At 34.9% G+C, this 11,354-nt stretch overlaps 1 protein-coding gene across 4 annotated transcripts in view; it reads right to left on the bottom strand.

Annotated features, from left to right (window-relative positions):
• The window catches only part of LOC144436487 (single-stranded DNA-binding protein 2-like), a 104,283-nt gene that overhangs the window by 9,806 nt on the left and 83,123 nt on the right, over positions 1-11,354 (bottom strand). For all 4 annotated transcript variants that reach the window (XM_078125288.1, XM_078125289.1, XM_078125291.1 and 1 more), the window contains 4 exons: positions 4,395-4,459; positions 3,932-3,996; positions 2,956-2,998; positions 276-317 (listed from right to left, as the gene is read on the bottom strand). In XM_078125288.1, coding sequence (XP_077981414.1) covers positions 276-317; positions 2,956-2,998; positions 3,932-3,996; positions 4,395-4,459 — 215 coding nt within the window. The remainder of the gene's footprint in view (positions 1-275; positions 318-2,955; positions 2,999-3,931; positions 3,997-4,394; positions 4,460-11,354) is intronic.

Below are 11,354 nucleotides of genomic sequence, written 5' to 3'. Positions count from 1 at the left end.
AGTGAATGGTTAATTGAGTGAGTGTTTTTGTGCAATGTACCAATCCAGTCTTTTATTCTGATGGTACACAGTACGTTAAGTCACATTAACGGTTCATCTAACAAACTGTATCTGTAGGCCTTAGACGGGAAAATATTGGAAACCATAATGAGCTGCATGTCTTAAGTCCGACCAATCACATGTTAAATGGCCCTTAAACTAAGAAGGTACTCCAACGCTAATAGACTGTATCTTCAGGCTAAACTAATCAATTCAATACGTTGTTGTGTACTCACCCCTGGTCCAAAATTCCCTGGTGACGACTGTGAATAATTCATCTGTTAGTGAAAATAACGACAAAGACAATACAATCAAGCTATGTCACAGATTTTGAAAGAACATAATAATACTTTCTATGATTCTTCATATTTTATATTTAGTTAATTTATTGCATTTCAAGAAGGCTAAAACTGCACTAGGTGTAACTGGGGTATTGTGTTGTTTTTTATTTTATTTGATTATTGCAAATTGTTAACATACCAATATTGAGACATTGTACATGTAATTTAGAGGTCTATTTTATCTATAAGAAGTGTAGTAATATGTTGAAAATGTGATGGGGTGGGGGGTGATTTCTTTGGACCCAAAGATCAGTTTGATTGGATATATTGCATTATACTACGTGGGGGGTTGTCGGTGGCCGAGCGGTTAGCTCGTATGCCTCTTACCTCTGCAGTCTGGGTTCGAACCTGCAAGGTGTTGGCAGGGTTTGATTAAAAAATTTAACCAGGTCTGCATGTAAGAAGGGTTATGCTTAGTTTGACCCTGCCGAACAACACAGGTTTTCCCCGCGTACTCCGGTTTTCTCCTGCTTTTTCAACACTAGGGCGCTACTGTTGTGGCAACCATTCAACAAATTACCGAATTTATTTGGACGAATAAAGTTTATTATTAGATAAATATATTTACCCAGAAGTGATTCAATACTGTGAAAGGCATAGGATATTACAATTTAGTCATTATTATATCTAACAAAATGTTTTTGAAAAGTTCCCAGTGCAGCTAGCGCAGCTGATGATCCCTACTATGATTAAAAACTGAATCGTTCTGGGAATTATAAAGTTTTCAGATATTATGAACGTCTACATTTTTTACTATCAACTTATTTTTAATAGTTGGTATTTAGCTGAAACAATTTTTTTGTGGCAAAATATAAATCTGAATGAAAGAATCTACATGCGTAGGTCTCGTATGTATAATTTTGATTTATTGTAAAATTGCGCTTTTCCTGAAAGAACAGTTTCTGTGCAAGCAGCAACTTGAAATGGACTCACTTGAACTGGTAAAGTGCAATTATATACATGATCAAATTATGGAATGAGGATCACAGCAATGTATAAATAGGTTTGAATTGCTTTTAAGCTTACGACAACATCTTTCTATAAAAGCATTTAAACTGTTGTCTTTTGGTGTTGCACTAGTTCTTTTATTGTACACTTTTTTATGTTGTTGTCGCCATTTGTAAGTTTGTGATTTCCCTTTTTTAAAATGATCTGCAACTGTAATATCGGCGCAATTCAGTCAGTAGGCTGCTAGGCACAATATAAATAAACCATACATCATAATCAAAAATAATAATTTCTGAGTACTATACATAATCAATTAAAGATGTACTAAATGAGAATTAATACATTAACTTACATAAATATATAAGTAATGTACACTTGTCAAAAAATCAATAAGAATGATATGTAGTGTAGCCAAACTGAAAAGTCTATTTTCACTAAAATTTTTGAGAGTTAAAATGAAATAAACAGTTTCAGGACATTTCACTTTTATGCAGTATCAATTTTTAAAATTTAATTTAACCTCTTTTTATTCTGATTTGCTTTACAATATCACACAAATTTACACAAATTTTCATCCCATGCATTTAAATTATTAGTTTACGTTTAAACTTGTCGTCTGCTACAACTTACTGTTACTTTATATAAGACTATTGAATTCCTAAAATCCTTGTATGGTTATGAGTTATTTTTCAAGAATGAACCTACCACATTTCTACAACAATAAAGTTGGAAAGTCTGGACATACGACTAGAGACAGTCAGTAACACAAAAATTATCATGTTAGAAGGTATGATATTATCTCTTATCAGATTAGACTGGCTTGTTAGGTTGAATAACAAAGATTTACCATGAAGGTAAGAATGAAATAGAACAGTGCATTTTGGTGTACAGTATATATACACATTCGTAAGAATGCTAGGGAGTTAGCATATGAGTTGAAGGACTCCCTAGCATAGGCCTGAAATTTATCGTCCACACTGAGCTAACCATGTTCTGCATATGTCCTGAAGTTCAGGATTGACAAAATTATTGGACTGACTATTTGACTTTACTGGAAAGATAAAGACTTGGGTATGAGACAGCTGACCACCATATATCCAGAAAACTTACTGGTACACCAACAGGTGTCACGACATAGTTTTAATAGTACAAGTATCCCAGTTAGCAAACAATACGATTATTTGACGACATCTCCTAATTTCATTGTAGGGGACACAAACGTCCATAAATCTGCTGTGGTTAATAAGTTCTTAAAGTGAGGTAATTTGAATATATCACTGCACTAACAAAATATTTAAAGACAAGAAAATATAAAAAAAAAACAGCTGTAAACTATTGCCTGGGCAACGTGCTATATGAAGAAAATAATAAATAAATATTTTTTTCTCGCTCACAATTTAATTATGTTTAAATCTGTGATGTAATCTACTTTGCAATACTATTCTTTTATTTCATTTTCAAGCATCAAATTGCGTTTATTTTTTCCCACTTCAATTTCTTCAGTGTAAGTGTCTACCTGTTTGACTGACAGAAATTTGTTCAGTTGAATGTTTCACTGTTTTTTCACCTGTGGCTAAGTTTTTTTTTTCTAGGGACTTTCATTGAATTCATCACAATGTGTACTTACTGTTGACGTGTTTGTTTGCCATGGCCTTCCACCTGCCCCTGGCCTGCAGCAAATTGACAAGAGCATTGTTAATGAACAGAGTACAACATTTTCAATAAACCTCCTTCCATTTGGAGAGAACTTTGTACCCTTCAGGTCTTCCACCTCAGACAGGTCTCTAGGAACAACCTACGAGCACCCTTAGGTGGTATTTTGTCAAAGTATATCTATGATGTAAAAATAGCTTGCAGATAAACACGTTTTTTTATTCCCGTGGTTCAAAATGTTTGCTTTGTAGCAGTGTACAGGGTTGAAAGGGTTACAGTAATGTTAGTGATGAATAAGTACATAAAATCATGGCTTAAATCATTGACTAGTTTGGACCTCAGTGTGTTTTTTTTTCAAATTGTTTGGACTGAATTTGAATCATATACCAGAGTGTTAATAAATTTCATAGAATTCTAGAGCAAAGTTAGTTTCCCTTAAATCCTTCCAAATCTTGATATAGTCTGTTTTAGTAACCATATACCTTGAATTATCAATTTTAGCAAAATGAAATGAACTTTCACTTGAGGTGATGAGCTTTTACAATGTTTCTACCAAGATAGCATGTACTTTAATCTTGGTTTTAGATTACTATGAATCAGCCATTGTAATCAAAACATTACACTCAAGTATGCTAGGCTTTGCTGACACTGTAGAGAATTACATTGTACATGTATAGTTCAGTTGTTGTATGTTGTAATTCTTATCTCTTATCACTAAAATCACCATCATTTAGATACTAACAATTGTAATGGAGTTTCAACATGCAAAACGAATGTATCATGTAATGAAGTAAAAGTGCCAATGCTATTCTGAATAATAGAACTTACAAAAAAATGCAGACAGAACTATAAATTCACACTTCCTGTTTCAGGGTTTCAGGGACGAGTACTCATACACCCAATATTTTTAATCAGGAGTATTTACAATGTGAAATAATTTGATAACTTACATCGACATTCCCATTCCTGGTCCCATTGTACTGTTGTGTGGCGGCCTCATTCCTCCACCATAATTCTACAAGTAAATCACATTGTCAACTTTACAACATTCAATCTGTATAGTTTATGCTTTCAGGAGAATACCAGATAACTAATTCTCATTACATCAACAAATTACTAAAAGTTGACATTTGAAGTTACAAAATTTTGAGTGGCAGGTAAAAGGTTTACTTAACTGTCCCATCTAGTAATAAATTCTTTGAAAATATGAACTATATTTGTACACGTGTTTTTTTTTTTGTAGAATATCAACTCTTCGAATGCCTCGTTTATCATCTATTTTTGTCTTGTTTATGTATCACCTCAGAATGTGATAGAATTGCAGATGAATCCTAGTCTGTAAATGTTGAACGATATTGAATGTTGGTCTACAAATGCTGAGGATTGGTATACTGTAAATGATCTGAAACCTACCGGCTGCATGGGCATCCCCCTTGGAGGGTTCATTCTATTCATTGGTCCACCCATATTCGGATGACCTGCAAGATACAAAAACAGACTTTTTGATTATTACAACAATTTTACATCAATGGACCATGTGTACACTAATAAAGAACTTGCAATCCAGACTGAGCATGCTCAGGCACAAAGGACTATGGGATTATCTGTGGTTATCGTTATAACTTATCTGGAGCTACCAATGAAATAAACCTCCCACAATGGTCAGGGTGATTATGAATTGATTATTGGTGGTTATAAACAATGTAGCAATACTGTTTCCAATACTAATTGATTAGTATTTATTATCACATTTCCCACGATACAACATTCAACATGGTGGGTTTGCAAGTTCCCTATTCATATCAATAATGTCACATTTAAGATAAAACCCATAAGTTTTCTGATGATAATATGCACATTTCAACAATATCACAAAAATGGCAATAGACATATAAAGTGTGTTTATTTTACCAGACCATCATAGGAAAGTCGCTTTTATTGAAATGTGTTCTATTTCCTTCACCGGAAAGTGATGAGATCACTTACATTTAAGACATCTTTTCAAACTTAAATATAAACATCTAAGTGACAGCTTAGGTATATACACCATATACATTTACAGAAACCAAAATAAACCATGAAGTCATAATGTAAGTATAAAAACAACAAACACTTCCACTCTCATACATGTACATTAGACATCTTGTGTACATCAAGCGATGTGTGTGACCAAGACAGAGTTATATTACACAAATATCATTTAGAAGAGAAATATAAACGATGATGTGAGACTGCTGTATTTGACACAAACTAAATATAATGATACCAATTGTATGTGCATACAGAAATATGATAAGGCTTTTATTTAATACTATTAATATATAAACATACCCTGTAGATATCAAAACCACAGACAAACACATTTACACCTAGTTTACTATAGACCCATGTGTATTACATTTACTTATATTCCACACACAAGCCAGGTTGAACATGTTCAAGCACAAAATATGGGTTTTCCATACCCAGGTTTTTTCTGTCACGATAACAACTTGTGTCTACTTCACTATTACGGGATACTCAAAATAGAATTGAGTCACATCATTCCACATTATCAGTATTTTTCCAGATTTACTATAAATTATACTTCTGGATGTATACTAAAAATAATCCTCAGCTGGAATGAAGGTTTTGTCAACTTGTCTATTGATAGGGGTATCATAGATTTCTGTGCTAGAATAACGAACCACACCAAATATGTATGTTACAGTAAGTACATCTGTTTTGTACACTCCAACTCCAAACAGAGAACTAAAACCATCAACTTCAAGTTCACAGTCATGGTATAAATCTTTATGCGATACTTTCAGAGACAAAACAAATGTGACTATATCGTAGAATCATGACCAAAGCAATCCACTCAAATTTAAGATTTCTCCAATATACTAATATATGGCTTTGATTAGGAACCAGTAGTCAGAAGCCATATAAGTTTTGATTAGTTTGAAAACCTTCAAGTATAACTGGTAACTGTAATATTCCATACACTGTGATGACTTGTTACAGCAATAAATAATAGCTGCGTGTCTAAATCACGTAACTTTTCTCCCTATACCACTATACCAAATCTAACACAGCCTCTTTGCATTACGTTTCCGATGGTAACATTATCAGCGTGTGATTCTATGACAATGCCCTATACATTTCAATTTATATTTCCATTTTCAATGTGATTTCTTACTTCTTTGACAACAATACATCTCTTCTTTATGACTAAGTTAAAGGAACACGACAAGTTTCTAGCCATCTCACAATGAGTCTGTCCACGGTGCAATATCTGTGACTTCAACTCACCTTGTAGGCAGACGAGTGCTACCATCACAACTGTACAGACATGACATACTCATGTATTACACAAATGTAACAATATGGCTTGGCAGTGGCTACACAGATTTTATTCTTTGCAGCATCTTGTATACAAAGACTTTTTTCAGGATATTTTTGTAAACTGCAATTTTAGTGTTCCAATTATACAGTAGTTACACATTTTCAGTAGGTTAGGGGTTCACATTTCAGTTCCTGTTGGTATCAGCATCCTATATACATTTTTTTGTAACAGTTAATCCCATTATTATTGCCAACATTAATTGGTAGACAACTTGGAACATCGAAGCTACCTAGGTGTCCATTGAGTTTTTATGATGTAGCATTTTTCAAAACTTTTTTTTTTCAGTTTTGGTGAGTTTAAACGTCGTACGGGGTATTTGTAAGAATATAAAAATGAGAAAAAATGTGCTTGCAAAAAGTTTGTCTTGGTTCCAAGAAATTATCGGAACTGACAGAAGCTATATAAAACAAGTAATACTGAAGTACTTCAGTATTACTCATTGTTAAGCACTTTGTCTATGTGATACACTCATTTATAGCATTCGTCATATCAAGTGTAAAAGTATACTGTTTCAATTGGTTTATTGACAAGTCTAGCATGTGGCCTTTGTAATGTGGTCAATTAGAAAATGAAACAGTATACTTTTACACTTGATATGGATGCTATAAATGATTGTGGTACATACAGAGAACACTTTAATTTGAGGGTGTGGGTTGTATTCATCATGTAAGGTATGCTCAGATCAACAATTTTCTGAACCTTTGGAAGACATGGTAATAATTTGAAAGTCCTAATGGCAAGTCTATGGCAGATCATGATCTCATACTACTACGCTGGGGATACTAATCAACTGACCATTAGTTTGTCAGACATATACCCTAACACTGCTACAGCTTAAGGGAACTACTCTCGACATCCTATTAGTGAGTCTCTCTATGGGGCTGACAAAATGATTGGTGAAGTCTACAGACAGTCAAAAGTCTGATAACATTACCTCATTCTTGACAGTTAGTTGATAATTTATACTGCAATACACAGACAGTCAAAGTTGCAAAACATTGCATCACTTGATGACTTCATGATTTGTATTGCAGTATAGAGACAGTCAAAAGTTGCAAAACATTGCATCGCTTGTTGACAGTCAGTTTATGATTTCTGCTGGAGTTTCAGTCAAAAGTTGGACAATGCTGCATCATTTGTTGACGGGTTGTTGCCGATTTGTGGTGGAGACCAGAGACAGTCAAAACTGTCAGATTATGTTAACATAGTTTATTGACAGTCAATTGATAATATGTTTAGAGACAGTTACAAATGCCAGACAACACTGCATATAGGAAACGGATTTTCCAATCACTTTTCTCAGAATTGGAAAAGCTTATTATAACACGACATGATATATCAAATCACCTACCAACTGATGTCATCAGAGTGATACACAGAGCACCTGTGGATAGCTAGACTCTAGCAAATACGGTCCTTGGAAAATATCTAAACCTCACAATTTAATCTGTACTCAGAATGATACCACTATCTATCCTGTAAGCTGTAGTCAGGTCTATCACTTACTACTATCTATCCTTTGACTACAGCCAGCCAGGTCAATCAGTTAATAACCTTGGAATGGGGTCATTGACTTCCCTTGTAGGAGAAAGACTGTTTCCTATTAAACAGAGTAGACTGTTAACATTGTTGATGGAGTGTTTGACACCCATTACTTACACTTTAACAGTGTAAATACACACCATGGATGTACATAAAGGGACAATAAAGATGACAACCATTCATGTTACTGTCTACTTTACAGACTGTCTACTCAGTCTACAGAGTACCCATGGTACTACTTACAGCTAACCTATCATTCTTTATATTTTTTATTCTCATCTAAACTTTCTCCCTCTATCTTTCTTAGTCAACAATAAATAGTATACATGGTAATTACTGACTGCTTTGTGTATGTGTATGTGTATGTATGTATGTATGTATGTATGTATGTATGTATGTATGTATGTATGTATGTATATGTGTATGTATGTATGTATGTATGTATGTATGTATGTATGTATGTATGTGTGTGTGTGTGTGTGTGTATGTATGTATGTATGTATGTATGTATGTATGTATGTATGTATGTATGTATGTATGTATGTATGTATGTACGTACGTACGTACGTACGTACGTACGTACGTACGTACGTATGGTACGTACGTGTGTGTGTGTATGAGAACAGGTATGCATGTTATAATTCTAATGTATAGATGTGTTATAATTGTAATGTGTGCATGCATAGATGTGTGTCCATGTTCATACATACATGATTGTGTATGTATGACCATGTATATGTGTGCATGTACATGCAGAGGTGTTGTCACACACGTCTGTCTGTCTGTCTGTCTGTCTGTCTGTCTGTCTGTCTGTCTGTCTGTGTGTGTGTGTATGTATGTATGTATGTATGTATGTATGTATGTATGTATGTATGTATGTATGTATGTATGTATGTATGTATGTATGTATGTGTGTATGTATGTATGCGTGTATGTGTGTGTGTATGTATGTATGTATGTATGTACGTACGTACGTACGTACGTATGTATGTATGTATATATGTATGGATGGATGGATGGATGGACAGACAGATCTGCACATATGTATGGATGGATGGATGGACACTTGCATGTATATATCTGTTGGTAGATGTGTGATAGTCCAACAGCTACCACACCTTCTTTTTAATCTCAAATACCAAATCTGATTGCCATAGTGTGTATACTACTTTTCTGTGCTGCTATAATCTTTGTGAACAAAACTGAATAATGTGAAAACATAGAATGTATCATTTGCATCATTGCACACCTCAATGAATCACTTGGTAACAAGGTGACGATTTGATGCCAAAGCTCACAACCTTACAACAAAAAACAATTCTATGGAGATGACACTGAAGTAGAGCAAACATTCCATCTTATGTGGAATTGGTCATGCATAATGCTGGGTGCTCAAGGAAGCCATAACAAGGTAGCAACACTTGAATGATGAAAGTCATGCTTATAAAACATGCATTGATCAGTATTGAAATGGAGATGTTCGGCTAAGTTAGGAAAAAGAAGCCATCGGAGTAGGCTTGGGACACGGATGGTTTCATCTCTCATCTTTGGATGATAGGTAGCATGAGAGACAGACAGACAGACAGACAGACAGACAGACAGACAGAGACAGACAGAAATGAGAAGAGAAGGAAAAGTTGATAAAACTGCCTGCACGAGTTTGAGTATTAGTCTCAAATGATGTCAGTTGTTTTACATTGAAATTTTTATCCACTGGTATTTTATTAACAAAAGTCCTACGTACATGGCCGAAACATAGAATAAAGTGTTTTAAATCCAACCTCACTGGGAACAAATTCTTGTCATTTCATATCAAACTTGCTGAGTTTCTAGTCTCCTCATGAAGTATGCATTCTCTGTAGTTGGAGTGATCATCGTTTATACAATGAACCCAAATGATGTCTGGATGCTGGAACACAACAGTTGGTACATCTGCACAGATAGTGTCCTATACTAAGTCTGGCAGACTTGTTAATTCGTAGTGCAAACTAGTACAAAGCCCTTTAATAAACTGCACCAGGTAAATAAAGGGGAACATGTACAATTTATTTTGTTCATTAGTTGCAGCTCACTGAGCAATGATGGCTATTTTTTCAATAACTTTTCAGGACTTGAGTACAGAGATACCGCCCTTTCTCTCTACAGAGAGAGAGAGAGAGAGTCCTTTCTTTGTGTGCATTGCTTTACAAACAATGATAGCGCTTCTCTGTTAATGTCTTCACACTGCTATAATAGCAAATCTTGTGCTCAATAACAACTAATCTATCAGTAACATTCGATGAAAAAAACAGCTCTAAGGCAAGTTGTGTGGCCTTAATTTTAGTTTTTTTTTACAAGTCTTCATAAAGTACAACTTCATTTTTTAAAGGGATGGGGAATCTTTAATACCCCATGTTTTTCATTGAATGTATGCCTAACTCTCATGAGACAAAATTAGCAATAATTGTTGATAGGGGGACTCTTTTCCACAAATAGCCTATCAATCTAACTACTAACATCACATAAAGCTCCCCCAGGATATCAATTCTCTGTCTTCTATGTATTCTTCCATTACTGAACAGCCCCCCCCCCCCCCCCCCCCTCCCAATTTTTCCTACATCATTACCTTGGTTTCTGACTCCAGCAATACAATATGTAATACTACAAACTGACCCCCCCCCCCCTCCTCCTACTGCCCAATGTATCCTGGGAAGGGCAAGACTGATAGTTCAACAACCACTGACCAGACAATACTACTCTGGTTGTAGTCTGTACCTGAAGAAATTTAATGCGAACTGAGAGGATATAAACTAACTGAAATGGTTCGTGGCCAAAAGACTTTGCTATAAACACATCTTACTTTAATATCTATGTCCTGATTGGCAGTACTTCACACATGAGTTAGTAGCTCTAGCACTACTTTACAAATTAACACTACTCCCTGCTACACAGCAAACATGTATCATTGCATCACAGCAATCACATTCACTGCACTTGCCACTTCAATTATTGTGTCCCACTTCAACAATTTTCATCCAACTTTAATACAATCCAAACAACAGATAAGGTTTCCCCTATATCACTGAAAGCATTAATAAGTTGTTGCAGAGATAATGGACTAGTCCATACATAGATGGGGGTCCATATCAACTTGCTATACAAAATGTGGCTATTCATCCAGAATGTTACTGTAATACTGATGGCGCGTCAGATCCCTCTGGGAGGACACAGTGGTTGGCAATTCCCAATCAAACCATGCTGATAAGTGTCTAGGTGAATTAAACTTAGGGTAATTAGCTCATCAATAAATAGCCTCTTGTCTTCAAAGCAAGCAATCCTCTAGGACAAAGAAAATTCATTATTTACTAGTAATTGCTATCTGTATTATTTCCATCACAATGTGTGGGATTTTCTTTCTTCGTAAAACTTTAATTTGAAGAGTTAGTTGAAATGTGAACCCACTG

This window comes from Glandiceps talaboti, chromosome 6 (genome assembly GCF_964340395.1).
Source record: "Glandiceps talaboti chromosome 6, keGlaTala1.1, whole genome shotgun sequence".
NCBI classification, from domain to species: domain Eukaryota; kingdom Metazoa; phylum Hemichordata; class Enteropneusta; family Spengelidae; genus Glandiceps; species Glandiceps talaboti.
This window is presented reverse-complemented; position numbering and strand designations above follow the sequence as displayed.